The sequence below is a fragment of the Somniosus microcephalus genome, chromosome 9, assembly GCF_052327205.1.
Source record: "Somniosus microcephalus isolate GS21.2 chromosome 9, FLI_Smic_1.0, whole genome shotgun sequence".
NCBI classification, from domain to species: Eukaryota; Metazoa; Chordata; class Chondrichthyes; order Squaliformes; family Somniosidae; genus Somniosus; species Somniosus microcephalus.
The window spans coordinates 80,311,665-80,331,044 of NC_140995.1; the positions used below are offsets into that span (position 1 = coordinate 80,311,665).

Below are 19,380 nucleotides of genomic sequence, written 5' to 3' on the forward strand. Positions count from 1 at the left end.
ATAAAGAAGTTGAGGAATAAACTCAGAAAAGGAAAGCGAGCTCCAATGTGAAGGAGCAGAATAGAGATTAAATAAAATGGAAGTTTAATTTTTGACCCAGATCTCTGCCAACCAGACATCAACCTCTGGTCCTCCAGGCCCTGGATCCATACTTACAGCAGGCACCAGACCCCTTATTCCAGCCAGGCCCTTGGAACCCAGATCTCTGCAGACAGCCAGGCCATAAACCTCCATCAGCCAGTTGGCCAGTTCCTTAAACTTACCATGTCCATGTCCAGAGCCAGACTTGTAGCCTGCCTGCCAGGTCCCAAACCTGACTGCAGACCAGTCAGCTTACCAAGCTCTGGGTCTAGTCAGCAGGCCCTAGACTTTCTACAGGGGCCACCAGGCCCCAAATCTTCTCTGACCTACACTAGGCCTTGGACTCTCAAACCACCTTCAAGCTTGCAATTTCTTCAATGATCACCAAGCCCCATGTTACTTTCCTTTCTCCATCACCAGACCTCAATTTCCTTGACTAATACTGCTCACGATTTCTTTGTCAACAGCATACCTTGAACTGTGTTTTGGCACTTATGACGCATTCTATCACAGACTTGTAGCCATGCAGTACAATCCAGATCACATCTTGCTGTGTTTATATAAAAAATTTTAAAAAAAAAGTTACCTCATTGCCTCTATGAATCTGTGTCCTATGGTTACCGACCCTTCTGCCACTGGTGAACACCTCTCAAATCTCCTCTTAACCTCCTCTGCTCTAAGGAGAACAACCCCAGCTTCTCCAGTCTCTTCACATAACTGAAGTCCCTCATCCCTGGTACCATTCTAGTAAATCACCTGTGCATCCTCTCTAAGGCCTTGACATCCTTCCTAAAGTGTGGTGCCCAGAATTGGACACGTTTCTCCAGCTAAGGCCTAACCAGTGTTTTATAAAGGTTTAGCATAACTTCTTTGCTTTTGTACGCCATTCTTCTATTAATAAAGCCCAGGACCTTATGCATTTTTAACAGCCTTGTCAACTTGTCCTGCCACTATTGTAAGGGGAATAGATAGGCATTTCTGTGGCCGCAAACGAGACTCCAGGATGGTATGTTGTCTCCCTGGTGCAAGGGTCAAGGATGTCTCTGAGCGGCTGCAGGGCATTCTGGAGGGGGAGGGTGAACAGCCAGTTGTCGTGCATATAGATACCAAGGATATAGGTAAAAAATGGGATGAGGTCCTAAAAGCTGAATATAGGGAGTTAGGAGGTAAATTTAAAAAAAATAGGAGCTCAAAGGTAGTAATCTCAGGATTGCTACCAGTGCCACATGCTAGTCAGAGTAGAAATAGAAGGATATTTCAGATGAACACATGGCTAGAGGAATGGTGCAAGGGGGAGGGATTCAAAGTCCTGGGAAATTAGAACCGGTTCTGGGGGAGGTGGGACCAGTACAAACTGGACGGTGTGCACCTGGGTGGGACTGGAACCGATGTCCTAGGGGGAGTGTTTGCTAGTGCTGTTGGGGAGGGTTTAAACTAAGGGGGTTGGGAACCTGTGCAGGGAGACAGAGGAAAGGGAAGCAAGGATAGAAACAAAAGACAGGAAGGAGAAAAGCAAAAGTGGAAGGCAGAGAAATCCAGGGTGTAAATCAAACAGGGCCACAGTAAATAATTCTAAAAGGACTAAGAGTGTTAAAAAATCAAGCCTGAAGGCTTTGTGTCTTAATGCAAAGAGCATTCGTAATAAGGTGGATGAATTACCTGCGCAAATGGATGTAAACGAATATGATATAATTGGGATTACGGAGACATGGCTCCAGGATGACCAAGTCTGGGAATTCAACATCCAGGGCTATTCAATATTCAGGAAGGACAGGAAAAGGAGGTGGGGTAGCATTGCTGGTTAAAGAGGAGATTAACACAATAGAAAGGAAGGATATTAGCTCTGATGATGTGGAATCTGTATGGGCAGAGCTGAGAAATACCAAGGGTCAGAAAACGTTAGTGGGAGTTGTATACAGACCTAAAAAACAGTAATGCGGAGGTTGGGGATGGCATTAAATGGGAAATTAGAGACGTGTGCAATAAAGGCACAGCAGTTATCATAGGTGACTTTAATCTACATATAGATTGGGCTAACTAAATTAGTAACAATACTGTGGAGGAGGAATTCCTAGAATGTATACAGGATGGTTTCCTGGACCAATATGTCGAGGAACCAACTAGAGATCAGGCCATCTTAGACTGGGTATTATGTAATGAGAAAGGATTAATTAGCAATCTTGTTGTGCGAGGCCCCTTGCAGAGGAGCGATCATAATATGATAGAATTCTTCACTAAAATGGAGAGTGAAGTAGTTGATTCAGAGACTAGTGTCCTGAATTTAAATAAAGGAAACTACGATGTTATGAGGCACGAGTTGGCTAGGATTGATTGGGGAACGTTACTTAAAGGGTTGATGGTGGATAGGCAATGGCAAACATTTAAAGATCGCATGGATGGATGAACTACAGAATTTGTTCATCCCTGTTTGGCATAAAAATAAAACAAAAATGGTGACTCAACTGTGGTTAACAAGGGAAATTAGGGATAGCATAAGATCCAAGGAGAGGACATATAATTTGGCCAGAAAAAGCAGCAAACCTGAAGATTGGGAGCAGTTTCGGATTCGGCAAAGGAGGACAAAGGGATTAAGAGGGGCAAAATAGATTGAGAGTAAGCTTGCAGGGAACATAAAAACTGACTGTAAAACCTTCTATAGATATGTGAAGAGAAAAAGATTGGTGAAGTCAAGCGTAGGTCCCTTGCAGTCAGATTCGGGGGAATTTATAATGGGGAACAAATAAATGGCAGACCAATTAAATACATACTTTGGCTCTGTCTTCACAAAGGAGGACACAAATAACCTCCCAGAGATGTCAGGGAACATAGGGTCTAATGAGAGGGAGGAATTGAATGACATCAGTGTTTGTAGGGAAATGGTGTTAGGGAAATTGACGGGATTGAAGGCCGATAAATCCCCAGGGCCTGATCATCTACATCCTAGGGTACTTAAGGAAGTGGCCCTAGAAATAGTAGATGCATTGCTGGTCATCTTCCAAAATTCTATAGACTCTGGAATAGTTCCCATGGATTGGAGGGTAGCTAATGTAACCCCACTATTCAAAAAAGGTAGTAGAGAGAAAATGGGGAATTATAGACCGGTAAGTCTGACCGGTAGTGGGGAAAATGCTAGAGTCCATTATAAAAGATGTAATAGCAGAGCACTTGGAAAACAGTGACGGGATTGGACAAAGTCAACATGGATTTACAAAAGGTAAATCATGCTTGACTAATCTACTGGAATTTTTTTTGAGTGGACCAATATTTCCGAGTGGCAGGCAGTGACTAGTGGGGTACCGCAGGGATCGGTGCTAGGACCCCAGCTATTCACAATATATATAAATGATCTAGACGAGGGAACTAGATGTAATATCTCCAAGTTTGCAGACGACACAAAGCTGGGTGGGCGTGTGTGCTGTGAGGAGGATGCAGAGAAACTCCAGTAAGATTTGGACAGGTTGGGTGATTGGGCAGACGCATGGCAAATGCAGTATAATGTGGATAAATGCGAGGTTATCCACTTCGGTGGCAAAAACAGGAAGGCAGATTATTATCTGAATGGCAATAGATTGGGAAAAGGGGAAGTGCTACGAGACCTGGGTGTCCTTGTGCACCAGTCGCTGAATGTAAGCATGCAGGTGCAGCAGGCGGTTAAGAAGGCAAATGGTATGTTGGCCTTCATAGCGAGAGGATTTGAGTACAGGAGCAAGGATGTCTTGTACAGGTGAGACCACACCTTGAGTATTGTGTGCAGTTTTGGTCGCCTTATCTGAGGAAGGATGTTCTTGCCATGGAGGGAGTGCACCGAAGATTCACCAGACTGATACCTGGGATGGCAGGAATGATTTATGAGGAGAGATTGGGTCGATTAGGCTTATATTCGCTAGAGTTTAGAAGAATGAGAGGGGATCTCATTGAAACTTATAAAATTCTAACAGGACTAGATGCAGGAAGGATGTTCCTGATGGCGGGGGAGTCCAGAACCAGGGGTCACAGTCTAAGGATAAGGGGTAAGCCATTTAGGACAGAAATGAGGAGGAATTTCTTCACCCAGAGAGTGGTGAACCTGTGGAATTCTCTACCACAGAAGGCAGTTGAGGCCAATTCATTAAATATATTCAAGAAGGAGTTAGATATATTTCTTAAGGCTAAAGGGATATGGGGAGAAAGCAGGGACAGGGTACTGAGTTTGGATGATCAGCCATGATCTCATTAAATGGCGGAGCAGGCTCAAAGGGCCAAATGGCCTACTCCTGCTCTTATCTTCTGTGTTTCTATGTTTCAAAGATTTGTGTACCTACATCCACAGGTGTCTCTGTTCCTGCACCCTCTTTAAAATTGTACCATTTTAGTTTATATTGCCTTGCAAAATGCATCGCTTCACACTTCTTTGCATTAAATTTCATCTGCCATATGTCTGCCCATTTCACCAGTCTGTTTATGGCCTCCTGAGGTTCATTACTATCCTCATTGTTTGTTACATTTCGGAGTTTCATATCATCTGCAAATTCTTTGCACTACTTCAGGATTTTGCTGGAGGGGAACAACCAACTCTAGGATTCTTTTCTCAATTAAAGATCCCCTCCGACTCACTCCCTTTTTCCGCTCTCCCTCCCCTTCCCTATTTTCACCTCCAATACCAAAAGTGAGGACCCAGTGGATTGCTTCATCTGAAAAGTTGAGATCATTTGCTCCGTAGTCCAAAATTATTGAACGGAATCGTTGACCTTCATGCTCGCATTTCTGATATTCACTGAAATTGTTGCATGAAACTATACCTGAAGCTGTCATTTATAAAATGTACCCCCAGATCACATCTGTATGATACAAAATCAGATGAGTTATATTGAAATTGTTTGGAAATTTTGAAATGATTTGAGAAGTGGACTATGAAATGACCAGTTTTATTCTACATACATCAGCAAGTTACTAGCATTTTGTTCTTTTTGGTAAGTTTTTTTAACAAGTTATTTTAGTTTGCTCATTTGCAAAATAATACAAACCTTTTTAATAGCTAAGTTAAGGCGCAGGGCTTCAAAACCAACATTATTCCTCTCATTGAATGATTTGCTTTCAGCTACATTAGACATAACAAGGAAAGTTGACAGAACATTCCAGCACCAGCTTTATCTTGGCAGTAGAGTTGAATCATTTGTTTTCTTGCCAGGGTCGTACAGAGTTCCTGCTGAGTGGGATGCCCCATTTAAATCTGATGGAAAATATCCCCTAGTCATTTTCTCCCATGGCCTTGGAGCTTTCAGGTAAAACTATTGCATTTTAAGATCATTAACAATTGCAGCATTTCTTCTTTAAGGAGCTTCATCCATTCATCAATAGGGAGCAAAATAATCTTGATGCACAGTAATTACAATCTGTAATTTCACATAGTGACCCTTAATCACTACCCCAAACTACTGTACATGTGTCAAAATATTTATTCAGTGGTTCACTTTCACTAATATCACTAAAAAATGTCATCCTGTTGAGCTCTATTGAAACTATTGTGTGTGATTTAAAATGCTCATGATTAATTTCTATAACTTTTGAACTCTTCTTGTTAATTTTGTTTGCTTTGCCATTATTTTTTCATCTGTCCACTTGTATACCTTTTTAATATAAGCCTTGCATTTAGCACCAGTCACTCAAAATCTGTTACATTTGCCTCTTGGGACCCTTCTTTTCAATGTATAGTTTTGACTGAACTATATTCACAACTCGCTGCGAGCAGTGCCAAAGAAAGTCCACTAGTGTATCTATAATTTTGTACTTGCTCTGTCTGCAGGAAGTGGGAAAATTGTTCGTAGGGCACCTTCCTAATTCATTCAATTTCATTTATCAAAGGGGTCAAAAATTTGTATTCAGAATTTTTTTTTTTCAAATTTGTTCTGCAACTATGCTGGTTGCTGATCCACTATACATGCCACAAAAATTAAATTTATAACATGAGGAAAAAATGGAATAATTGTGAAAAAAATTGTTACATCTTCTATTCACTGTAGCACTTTCCCCATGGAAAACCATTGGATTCATATTCATTCCAACCACACCTCTTGGTTCTAACCCCACACAAACTGCCTTAGAATATTTCAAAGAAGCCTTTCCAAGGCCCTGGGAATTTTGCCAAATGACTGAACTATAATGCTCAGAATCTACTGAACGATCTGCCCTCCATCGCAATGTATGCACAGGAGGGTGTGTAGTCCTGACTCAACCTTATTCTGCTCTCACTTCTCCATGCTCAACCCAACCTGAATCTGCAGCTGATAATTCCCAACCCACCCAATTCAACTTTACAGCTGTTGCTCCCCATTGCATCCGACTGCCACCGTTCTTCCCTGCCCAACTCAACTCTGCATTCTCTGCTCCCTGTGGAACTTGAGCAACTCGTGCTCTGCTTTTAAACTCTGCTATTTGTCAGGATGTTGCGCAATTGCTATCAGATTTCTATGAATGAAAGCCAAACCAGTGCTCCCCTGCTGTGCCTGATTTGATCCTGCAGCCAACTTCCAGAAAGCTAGAAATGAAGCCTGCAAGAGATTTTCTATATTAGAGAATTTTTTTTACAAATGATGCAAAGCAATTTAGAGAAGCACCATTATTAAATTTGGCTACAACATGTAAACGTTTGTGATGCTGCACTTTGTTTCGAATTGCTATACATTTTTTAGTTACAAAGCATTTCATACATCAATATTGATCATTTTCATCGATTATCCTGGGAATGAGAGAAGTAGGGTAATAAAATAACTTAGATATTTTTACTGTTTTATGTCTGGAACCCTCCCTCCCCCACTTCTGGGGACAAAAAAAAGTGAACACACAAACCTTCATCTGTGACCACCTATTTTTTTCATTGTCACACCACTGTCCTGGTATCCTTTAGTGTTTTTTTGCATAGGAATATATAGGATCATCTCGACGTCCCAGTGATTATTAATGAGCTAAGTTTGTTGGTGGTTGACAACTATAGAAATGTTTTATCACCAATGTTTCTGATCTCATTCCTCACACAGCAGTACCTCAGATAATACTCCCTTCAGTTGAAATAATAGCTGGCAATGGCAAACCAGTCAGCATGTACAATATGTAAGCATTCATCTTGTTGCTAAGTTTAGTCAGTGCTTGTGCAATCTAAGTCTGGCTGTAATTAAACTTTTTGTTTATTCTAACCTCCTACGTTGAGATTTCATTGTGCTTATTGCTCCACAACCTGGGCATGTTGTAATTCTTGCCATATCAGGGCAGGAAATGGGAGGAGAGGAGAAGAGTGGAATATATTATACCACCATTCCACAGCTTCTCACTGTCTGCTGCTGAACTAGGCACGTTCACGTTCTTCACATCACTGCAATGGGCTGATGTGGGTGGGTGGCAGTTTACTCAAACTTTGTTATCTAGCAAATGCAATGTCTGTCTCCAGCAGTTTGTTCTATCTGCAGGGCCACACATCCCCCTTGCTACCAACAGGGTAGAGCGGTGAGAGCCATCTGTGAATAGTCCAGTGAGGGAGTGGCCATGCTGTAACATGAACTTCACAGAGCACACTGAAAACAATTATCAAACCAGTTCTGTGCTACAGCAGAGTGTTTAAAATTGACTGATCAGAACAAGCCAAAATTATTTTTTTTTTAACAAACGCTAACAACTTAGTATTAATTTACTAGAATCGTATAAGGAACACATTTTGAGGCAAGCTTTTCAACTGGTGAAAAACCATAGCCATTTGTCAAAAGGGGAGGAGTTGAGACGGTCACAATGAATAAGCAGAACTTGGAGGGAAGTCATGGGAAAAGGAAAGATAAGATACATCAGGAAATAAATTTATGAATAATAACAGTGAAAGAGGCTAAAAAAAAACTTAAGATAAAAGTAAGTTGCACAATTAAATGCTTTTGCCTGAATGCTAGAACCATTAGGAATAAAATTCTAGCATTGGAAGTAACTGCAGCAGAAGGAGCATCATAGTGGGAATGTGGTTCACCAGAAGAGATGGGAGCAAATTCAATATTCGGGGATAGATTGTTCAGTAACTAAAGAGATGGAGGACGGGGAGGAGCAGTAGCACATATGTACAGAATAAGGATGTGCAGGAAGTTAGCACAATGGTTTAAACGTACTGAAGATTAATAAATCACCTGGGCCAGATAGCATATATCCCACGCGGAAATTTGTGGGGCACTGGCTACTGCAATGAGTGATATATTGGATACTGGAAAGGTTCCGAAGGATTGTTAGCAAGCAAGCAGTGTCTGTATTTGAACAAGGTAACGTCGATATGGGATAAATAATGAAATCTATACAAAAGAGTAGGTTGAAGGAGTAACTGTGTAGTAATAGCTTATTAAGTAACTGTCAGCATGGATTTAGGAGGGCTTGGTCCTGCTTGCAAACCTCTACTCTGAGGATGTTGCAAGCAAAATATCCTAAGATGTGGTTTGTTTGAACTTCCAGAAGCCTTTGACAAAGTCCCACATGAAAGACTATTTGCTAATGAAATTACAAGTCATAGGAATCCAGATTAGAATGTGTCATGGATAAGAAACTGGATAAAAATAGGAAACCGATTACTTGTAAAAAGCGTCTTATCAGACTTGGGGACAGGGAGGGAAGGGGCGTGGGTGTGGCTGGAAAGAGTGTTGAGTTGACTGCATATCTTGGTCTATTTGCTCTTTTTAATTACACCTCCATGTTGTCTTGACATTCAGAGTCTGCAGTGTCAATGCTTTGGATGCTTGTTTCTCATCTCCATAAATGACCTGGATGCAGAAATCTATTGTAAGCTTGTTAAATTTGCAGCTGACACTAAAATAGAAAGTGCAGCAGGAATGGAGGATGCAGTTAACATTTTGCAGCAGATGGTTTTAGGTTTGTTATGTAATTGGGCAGGTAAATGGCAAATTAAACGTAATGCTGACACATGCTATTACCAATTTGATTGAATTTTTCGAGGGGGTGACTAGGTGTGTGGATGAGGGTAGTGCAGTTGATGTAGTCTACATGGACTTCAGTAAGGCTTTTGACAAAGTCCCGCATGGGAGACTGGTCAAGAAGGTAAGAGCCCATGGGATCCAGGGCAATTTGGCACATTGGATCCAAAATTGGCTTAGTGGAAGGAGCAGAGGGTGGTGGTTGAAGGTTGTTTTTGTGACTGGAAGCCTGTGTCCAGTGGTGTACCGCAGGGATCGGTGCTGGGTCCCTTGCTGTTTGTATTATACATTAATGATTTAGATATGAATGTAGGAGGTATGATCAGTAAGTTTGCAGATGACACGAAAATTGGTGGAGTGGTAAATAGCGAGGAGGGAAGCCTCAGGCTACAGGATGATATAGACGGGTTGGTTAGATGGGCAGAACAGTGGCAAATGGAATTTAACCCTGAAAAGTGTGAGGTGATGCATTTTGGGAGGACTAACAAGGCAAGGGAATAAACAATGAATGGTAGGACCCTAGGAAGGACAGAGGATCAGAGGGACCTTGGTGTGCATGTACATAGATCCCTGAAGGCAGCAGGATAGGTAGATAAGGTGGTTAAAAATGCATATGGAATACTTGCCTTCATTAGCCGAGGCATAGAATATAAGAGCAGGGAGGTTATGATGGAGCTGTACAAAACACTCATTAGGCCACAGCTGGAATACTGTGTGCAGTTCTGGTCGCCACACTATAGGAGGGATGTGATTGCATTAGAGAGGGTGCAGAGGAGATTCACCAGGATGTTACCTGGGCTGGAGTGCTTACAGCTATGAAGAGAGACTGGACAGGCTGGGGTTGTTTTCCTTAGAGCTGAGGGGGAACCTGATTGAGGTGAACAAAATTAGGAGGGGCATAGATAGGGTAGATAGAAAGGAACATTTCCCCTTAGAGGGGTCAATAACCAGGGGGCATAGTTTCAAGGTAAGGGGCAGGAGGTTTAGAGGGGATTTGAGGAAAAACTTTTTTACCCAGAGGGTGGTTGGAATCTGGAACTCACTGCCTGAAAGGGTGGTAGAGGCAGGAACCCTCACAACATTCAAGAAGCATTTAGATGAGCACTTGAAATGCCATAGCATACAAGGCTACGGACCAAGTGCTGGAAAATGGGATTAGAATAGATAGGGCATGATGGGCCGAATGGCCTCTTTCGTTGCTGTATAACTCTATGACTCTATTACATATTAGAAGAAAAAACGAGCAACACAAGTATAAAATTGGGGATTAGAATTAGCATCGGGAGACTCTGAATGTCAATACAACATGGAGAAGCAATTAAAAGAGCAAATAGATTGAGATATATCTATCTTCATCCATCTATCTATCTCTATCTATCTATCTATCTATATATATATATATAAATCGGTACGTCTGTCTGTCTGTCTATCTGTCTATCGCGTGTGCTTATGGGTATGCACTCGAAAGTTACAGGGCGTACCTACGCGCGCGTTACCTCCAAAGAAAGCTTACGCTTCCGAGACGGTTTTAAGCGTATTTACGTTTCGGCCGGGCTAAAATCCCGCCCGCGGTATCCCAAAAACCTTCAACGTTCCACTCATTAGCATCTCATTATCCGCTCATTAGCGACAGAGTGACCTCGAGCTCGACCAATCGTACGCCGGGTTGCTGGCGTGTGCCGCCGGGCCAATCGGTGCGCGTGTGGCCGGGCTTTATCGTTCTGAACCGAGGTGAGTTGCCGCCATCTTGATTCCAAACTTTTCCTTTCTTTTTCCCGCTTTCTGCGTCTTAAAAAAAAACGTTGCTTTTAAAACACATAGGGCTAGATTTTCAGTATAGGCAGTTTTGGGGCGCTAACCTTAGCGCCCGCCCGAAGTTAGCGCCCGCCCCAAAGTAGCGCCCCGTTGCAGGAAATTCAGTGGCTTCGCCCGAAAGGTTGGTGGAGCGCTAAAAGAGGCGTTCCACTACTATCTTTAGGTGCTAAGCCGGCGGTCCAGAGGGATAGCGCCCAGGCGGGGCGCAGCGCGGGTGCGGTCATTTTTGGACTGACAGCAGACCCCGTGGCGCCGACCAGCTCTTAAAGGGGGAAGGGACGAATTGGTCTGCTGCCACGCCCTGCACACTGCAGCCTTGCAAAGAGGCCTCAACACTGCTGCTCAGCCCCAGGGAGTCATGGCAACGTCAGAGAAGGCCCGTCAGCGTGCCCTGCGCTTCTCAGAGGGTGATCTGGACATAATGGTCACAGCTCTGGAGGTGAGGCACAAGATCTTGTTCCCAGAGAGTGGGAGGAATCCAACCCACCACGACTACACCAAAGCCTGGAAGCAGATCGCCCAGCGGGTGACGTTCACCGGCGATGACCCCAGGACCCACAAACAATGTCGTAAAAAATACAACGACCTGACCAGGATTGTCAGGGTGAGTACCCTTTCCAGTCTCCTCCTCATCCTTGCTTGTACTCCTGACATGATGGGCAAAGGGAGCTGAAAGTCCTATTGGCCAGCCCTCAGCCAGCAGCATTGGGACAGTCATGAGCATCAATTGGCCATTCGTCACTCTACACTCTGGCCAAGCTATTCCACCATGGGAGGCTGTGCACACTACATCAGGGCTTCACTCTGTCCAAGCTATTCCACCATGGGAGGCAGTGCACACTACATCAGGGCTACACTGCGCACTTACAGCCCGTCCTTTCTCTTGCAGGCTAAAGTAGCCTTTAATCACCAGGCCCGTGCCAGGGGTGGCCGCGCCAAGCTGCAGAAGCTCACTCGGCTGGAGGAGCACGTGTGTGTGCTCATGGGAGCCCGTGTGCTCGTCCCCACAGCGTGCGGAGTAGCCGACCCTCCACTGCCCGGCAATGGTAAGGACCTCGCCTTTTGGCCCTCTCGCGTCGCACTGGCCCATCCGAGCTACCTCCTTTGCCACTGTCCCACCAATGCGCTGAATACCACCTAACTCCCTCGCTGACGCCGTCTCCTCACTCTGAAGCTACTCTTGTGCTTTCCTGCTTTCAGCTGGTGACGACCAGGACCCTGAAGCTGCCAGTGACAGCACCTCCGAGCAGGAGGAGGAGGAGGAGCAAGCCGGACCATCGGGGGAACAGTCACGTCCCGCAGGAGAGGAGGAAATGCTTGACACCTCCTCACTGGACGAGTGCCTGGAGGAGCTGTCGCAGGGCAATGCAGCTTCTGGGACCAGTGGCGTCCAGCCACCCAGGAGCGGTGCGCGTGGCCCGCGGCCTTCCCCCCAAAGGGGGGAAGGATCAGAGGGGAGTGCTGCTGATCGGCACACTCGCCGCCACCAACGTGGCAAGGGTCCCCTAGTTCGGCCCCCTCCACCCCAGCGGGAGAGTCGCGACTCCAGTCCGGACACCTTCACCTCGGAGGAGGTGCGGAAGCTGGATAATATGGCCGAGGATTCAGACCGGCGCCACACGGAGCTCATGAGCGTGGTGGGGCGCATGCCTGAGGCCATCGAGTCACTGGCGACCAGTGTGCGCGAGTTCGGGGCAGCAACTGCCGTGAGTGGCCGCATGCTGACTGATGCCGTCAAGACACTGGCGGATGTGATGCGCGCGCACACCAGGACAACAGGGGGACTCACTGCTGCCGCACGCGCTGTCTCAGGCAGGCATCGCCAGGGCAGCTGCCGCGCTGGACCATCCCAGCAAGCCGCCCCTCGGCTGATTGTTGCGGATCCTGCAGTGCGGGCCCGGCCGAGTGCCACCGCACCACAGCACCAGCCAGCGCATCCCAGACGCCAGCTGGCCCACATTGCGCCATCCATCGCCGCCATTCCCCCACTGGGGCGTCAAGGGCAAACGGCTGCAGCTGATGGTGGCCAGGCTCAGGTGCGCCACTCAGCAATCGGCCCCTCGAGGCCCAAACGCCGTGTAGGCCGCCCCCCAGCGGCATCTGGCGGAAGGACATCTGAGCCTCAGGCGCCTTCCCCCAGCCTCGCAGCAGCCACTGGGCAGAGCTTGCGAAGGAGCAGCAGGCCGGGCAGGGGAGGCAAAAGGCTGGGCAAGGTCTCACCCTCGCGGGCCACTCAGTAGAGGGTGTGGCCAGCTTTCCTTTTATATGGCGGTGGCCATCTTTATTTTGCCCATGGTTGTGTTGTTGGAGGGCTTATTTTTTGCGTTAGGCCGACGTTGAGGCCCGGTTTGAAGAAAGGTGGAGTGACTCCTCCCCAGTTTGTGGGAGTGAGTCGTTTGTTGGGCTTTTTGTGGGGCCCGTTTATTGTTTTTGGGGATTCATGTGGGAAGGGCTTTTCATTTTTGTGTAATAAAAAATTATCTTTATTCATGCAGTCTCCATGTTTGTTCTTCTTAGTGTTTGTTGGCTTCGCCGGCTGAGGGCTTGCGGAGCGGCTGCATGCATCTTCCCTCATGGCCCCTGGCCATTCCCTGACAGGGGGCTTAGAAGTACCGTGTAATAAGGTGGCGTCATGCGGCCCTTGGCCCTGGTCGCTCCCTCCTGGGAACGTACTCCTGCTCCTCCTCCTCCTCCTCCTCATGCTCCTCCTGCTCCTCCTCCTGAGGTGCTGGTCCAACGTCAGGTGGCAGTGCCTGAGTCCTGCGGATAGCCAGGTTGTGTAGCATGCTGCAAACCACCTCAAATTGGGAGACCCGGTCCGGCGAATACTGGAGAGCTCCTCCGGAGCGATCAAGGCAGCGGAACCGCTGCTTGAGGACCCCAATAGTTAGCTCGATGATGTTGCGGGTGGTTTGATGGCTCTCGTTGTAGGCCTCTTCAGCAGCGGTCCTGGGCGCGCGGAGTGGGGTCATGAGCCAGGTGCACAAAGGATAGCCTTTGTCCCCGAGTAGCCATCCTCTTGGGGGAGGCTGTGACTGGAACATGTCATGCACAGTACTCTGCCGCAGGATAAAGGCATCGTAGCTGCTGCCTGGGAAGCTGGCATTGACTGCCATGATGCGCTGCTTGTGGTCACACACCAGTTGCACATTCAGAGAATGGTAGCCCTTCCTGTTGCGATACTGCTCGCCATGCTCCAGAGGGGCCCGCAAAGCCACATGCGTACAGTCAATGGCGCCCTGCACCAAGGGGAATTCCCCGAGTCTGGAAAATCCCAATGCGCGCTGATGCTGGCTCTCCAGGGCCATGGGGAAGGAGATGAATTGGCTTCTCCTTCTGAACAGTGCTTCGGTCACCTGGCGGATGCAGCGATGCGCGCCGTACTGGGAGGTGTTTGCGATGTCCCCAGCAGCGTATTGGAAGGAGCCGGTGGCATAGAAGTGCAATGCCACCGTCACCTTCACTTCCACCGACAGAGACCTCCTGCACCTGAGCTTTGGCCGCAGATCTCGGCGAAGCAGGTGGCAGATCTCTGCAATCACCTCCTTTCGGAATCGGAGCCTTTTAACACATCGTGCGGCACTCATGTTTAGGTAGGAGCGCTGCTGGCGGTATAGCCTGACTGGGTAAGGCCTACGTGGCCGACGCCTGTAGCCCCCTCTGCCTCTAGCCAGGGCTGCCCCTCTCACAATGCGTCTGCGAGCCCTACGGACATGGAGCTGCAGCTCCGCGTTGGCACCCCATGCAACCCCCATCAAATCCTGGCAAACACTCAAATTTCCAAAAGGCCACTTGCAGCGCTCTGGCCTGAGTCCAAAAATACCTGAGCTCTTGCTGCTTGAAACCAGTTAGCTATCCTCCTTGTTGTGTCTCCAGAAATGCGTTGCACAAAAGTGTTTTCTGAAAAAAGGCTGGCCTTTATACTGGAGAGCACGTCCCCTTTAATTTGCGCCCCCCGGGGCCCGCGCTGGTTGTGCTGCGTTCCTTTTTCCAAATGCTCCATCGCCAGCCGCACAATGGGGCAGTCCGACTGAAGTTTGGAATCGGGGCGGCCAAAGGGCGTTGCACGAGGATGTGACGTCATTTTCTGCGCGCGCATCCGGGCGGGCGCTAAACTTTGTGCCGGCGCTAACGGGCAACTTAATTTGGGGCGGGGCGCAATCTGCGCTGCACACGGGCGCTACACGCATAGCGCCCGAAAATCACTTCTCTTAAGGCGCTAACTGCTGGCGCTAGCAACTGAAAATCTAGCCCCATATTGTTTAAAAAAAAATGATTTAGAAAGTAATTAACTTATCTAATCTCATTAATTTTCCTACCTTTCCCGTTTTTCCAGGTAGGCCTAGAAGCCTTGGCGTCTCCTCCGCACCCACGCCCGAGCTAGGCACCTCCCGGCCCCACTCGAAGGCTGGAGGGCCGAGCCTCAGCCCAGCGCCGCTAGGGTGCGTGCACAGCAGGAGCTGAGACGTCTCTGGCTCGGCCGGGGGGCGGGGCTTGCTGAGCGTCCAGCGTTACCCTGGCAACCGGGCCCGCCGGACGTCTCGCACGGCCGCAATCGGCGGTCTTCACCTGGTGGGGGGGCCGCGACCCTCGGGGGGGGGTGGTGGGGTTGCCGCGCGCGCAGCAGGAGCAGCTGAGACACGGCGTCTCTCTCTCTCTGGCTTGGTCAGCGTCACGGTTGCCCTGGCAACCGGGCCCACCGGCCGAGAGACACGCCGCGTCTCAGCTCCTGCTGCGCGCGCAATCGGCGGTCTTCACCTCGAGGGGGGGGCGCCCCCCGCCCTCCCTTTCCCCCCCTCCCTCCCCCCCTGCCCTCCCTTCCTCCCCCCCCGCCCTCCCTTCCCCGCCCTCCCCCCTCCCTCCCTTCCCCTTCCTCCCCCCCTCCCCCCCCTCCCCTCCCTCTCTTCCCCCCAGTTGCTCTCTCTCTTCCCCCCAGTCGCTCTCTCTCTCTCTTCCAACAACAACATTCCCTCGAAAAAGCCTCGGCACCGCCGGGCACTTCAGCTAGTGTATATATATAAAGCGGCTCTTCTGTCTGTCTGTCCCGATGTCTGTCTGTCCGTTCTCTATACGTTTGAAAGTTGCAGAGCGTACCGACGCGCGCGTCGCCTCAAAAGAAAGCTTGCGATTCCGGACCGGTCATAGGCGTATCTCCGTTTCGGCCGGACAAAAATTCCGCCCGCGGTATCCGAAAAACGTTCAGCGTTCCGCTCATTAGCATCTCATTAGCGACCGTGTGACGTCGAGGTCGACCAATCGGACAGCGGGTTCCTGGCGCGTGCCATCCTACAGTTGAGTGTCGAGTGACTCGACGATTGACCAATCCTACGCTTCGGTGACCTGACCGGTCGACCAATGTGTGGGCGGGCCTTATCCTTCTGAACCGAGGTGAGTGGCCGCCATCTTGATTTTTCATGATTTTTTCCCCCACACTTACTGTGTGTTAGGGAACTAAGGTAAATATTTTAATGATGTGTTAGGGAATTAAATAACAATTTATTTGTGTTTTAAATTGTGTTTAGCAAATGCGCACGCGGTGGGCGGGGCAGTTGGCTCCTCGTTCGAGACCAGGCCTGCGTCCGACCCGAGGGGCCACTTAGTTAACCGGCAGCCGAGCCCTGCCTCCTATTCACATCTACCGTCCTTCTTGCATGGGCCTACCGAGCGACTCGTACTCCCTCCTCCTCTTTTGCTGCTCTCTATTTATTTATTTAATCGGCGAAAGATGAGTTTAAAAAAAAAAGAGAGGCCGGCCAGTTGCGCAGCCGCCTAGACGCCGGCACGCATGCGCACGGCCCCCCGTGACGCCAGCACACAGCCTTGGGAGATCGCGGGGGGTGCGAGCCTCGGGAAATCGCGGAGGGGTGGGGGGAGAGCCTCGGGAAATCGCGGGGGGGGTGGGGGGAGAGCCTCGGGAAATCGCAGGGGGGGGGAGAGCCTCGGGAAATCGACCGGGGGGGGGAGAGCCTCGGGAAATCGCGGGGGGGGGGTAGAGCCTTGGGAAATCGCGGGGGGGAGAGCCTCGGGAAATCACGGGGGGGGGGGAGAGCGTCGGGAGAATCACGGGTGGGGGGTGGGGAGAGCCTCGGGAAATCGCGGGGGGGGGAGAGCCTCGGGAAATCGCGGGGGGGGGGGAGAGCCTCGGTAAATCGCCGGGGGGGATGTGCGGGGGGAGAGCCTCGGTAAATCGCGGGGGGGGGGGGGGGAGAGCGCCGGGAAATCGCGGTTGGGGGTGAGAGCTTCGGGAAATCGCGGGGGGGTGGTGGGGAGAGCTTCTCTGTTCCCCCCCCCTCCCCCCCCGGTCTCTCTCTGTTCCCCCCTCCCCCCAGTCTCACTCTGTTTCCCCCCCCCCCAGTCTCTCTCTGTTCCCCCCCCCCCCCAGTCTCTCTCTGTTTCCCCCCCCAGTCTCTCCTCTGCCGCCCCCCCAGTCGCTCTCTCTCTCTCTTCCAACAACAACATGCCCTCGAAAAAGCCTCGGCAACGCCGGGCTTACCCCAGCTAGTCTTATCTATATAAGACCTCGTCTGTCCTGTCTGTCTGTCCGTTCTCTATACGTTCGAAAGTTATAGAGCGTACCTACACGCGCGTCACATCACAAAGAAATCTTACGATTAAGGACTGGTCATAGGCGTATTTACTTTTCAGTCAGTCAAAAATCGTGCCCACCGTATCCAAAAAACGTTCAAAATTCCGCTCATTAAATGGGAAAAGATTCGCTCATTAGCATTGAGTGACGTGAAGGTTGACCCAATCGTGTGTCGAGCGACCTGACAGTTGACCGACGGTTGACCAATCGCTGCGTTGCGGGGGCGGGGTTCATTGCACATGCAGGCGGGCCATCCTTACAGTTGAGTGTTGAGTGACTTGACGATTGACCAATCCTATGCTTCGGTGACTCTGACGGTCGACCAATCGGTGCATGTGTGGGCGGGCCTATCATTCTGAACCGAGGTGAGTGGGCCGCCATCTTGATTCCTCACGCTTTTTTTCCCACACTTTCTGTGTGTTAGGGAACTAAGGAAAATAACAATTTATTTCAGTTTTAAATTGTATTTAGCAACAGTAGGAAATGAAGTGATCCCCTGCCCTTCGCCCGGAGGCTCGCCTACTTTGACGGCCATTTCGAGCGGCTGTGCCGGCGCCGGGCGCGGGCCTAGCAGCCCGGGAAGCCTGGGCCTTGAGTTGCGGGGCCATGCCGGGAGCTGCCGCGCACAAAACTTCCCGCGGCGTCAACAGCCCCGCCCAGAGCCCGACCCAAAGCCACCAGGTCACCGGCCACGGCGGGCCGTGCCGGGAGCCGCCGCGCACAAAACCTTCCCGCGGCATCAACAGCCCCGCCGAGAGCCCGACCCAAAGCCACCAGGTCACGGCCGCGGCGGGCCAGTCTCTCTCACTCCCAATCTCTCTCTCACACTCCCAATCTCTCTCTCTCTCTCTCTCTCTGTCTCTCTCACTCCCAATCTCTCTCTCTCACTCTCACACTCACACTCACACTCCCAATCTCTCTCTCTCTCTCTCTCTCTCTCTCTCTCACACTCCCAATCTCTCTCTCTCACTCCCAATCTCTCTCTCTCTCTTCTCTCTCACTCCCAATCTCTCTCTCTCTCACTCCCAATCTCTCCATCTCTCTCTCTCACTCCCAATCTCTCTCTCTCACTCCCAATCTCTCTCTCTCTTTCTCTCACTCCCAATCTCTCTCTCTCTCACTCCCATCTTTCTCTCTCTCTCACATCCCATATATCTCTCTCTCTCTTTCTCACACTCCCAGTCTCTCTCTCTCTCACACACTCCCAGTCTCTCTCTCTCTCACACTCCCAGTCTCTCTCTCTCTCACACTCCCAGTCTCTCTCTCTCTCACACTCCCAGTCTCTCTCTCTCTCACACTCCCAGTCCTCCTCGTCTCACACTCCCAGTCTCTCTCTCTCTCTCTCACTCTCACACTCCCAGTCTCTCTCTCTCTCTCTCACACTCCCAGTTAAATTCAAATTCAAATCGCTTTATTGGCATGATAAGTTACATCTTATGTGCCAAAGCATCAAAATACATTTATGGTTGAACACATAAACGCAGTTCTATTCATGCAGTGTAGAAACAAGTATATCCCTGAGTGTATAAATATATATTCGCATTATTTATATATACTCTTTTCTTAGGTTTACTGGTTGTCGCTCTGTTCATGGCAAGCTGCAACATAGTGTGCCGCCAGTGTTACACAGCTTCTCTCCTCCCCCAGTAGGAATGGGAGTTTTTGGTTGTCATTCAGATTTCTCGCTCGCTCTCGCTCTCTCTCGCTCTTTCTCGCACTCCCAGTCTCTCGCTCTCCCTCGCACTCCCAGTCTCTCGCTCGCTCTTGCGCTCCCAGTCTCTCGCGCTCCCAGTCTCTCGCTCTCCCTCTCCCTCGCGCTCCCAGTCTCTCGCTCGCTCTCGCTGCTCCCAGTCTCTTCGCTCGCCCTCTCGCTCGCTCTCGCGCACCCAGTCTCTCGCTCGCTCTCGCGCTCCCAGTCTCTCGCTCGCTCTCGCGCTCGCAGTCTCTCACTCTCCCTCGCGCTCCCGGTCT

The 19,380-nt window shown here is 49.4% G+C and overlaps 1 protein-coding gene across 2 annotated transcripts in view; it reads left to right on the forward strand.

Annotated features, from left to right (window-relative positions):
• The window catches only part of pla2g7 (phospholipase A2, group VII (platelet-activating factor acetylhydrolase, plasma)), a 176,461-nt gene that overhangs the window by 57,453 nt on the left and 99,628 nt on the right, over nucleotides 1-19,380 (forward strand). For both annotated transcript variants that reach the window (XM_085996800.1, XM_085996801.1), the window contains exon 4: nucleotides 5,249-5,342. In XM_085996800.1, the coding sequence (XP_085852926.1) occupies nucleotides 5,249-5,342 (94 nt within the window). The remainder of the gene's footprint in view (nucleotides 1-5,248; nucleotides 5,343-19,380) is intronic.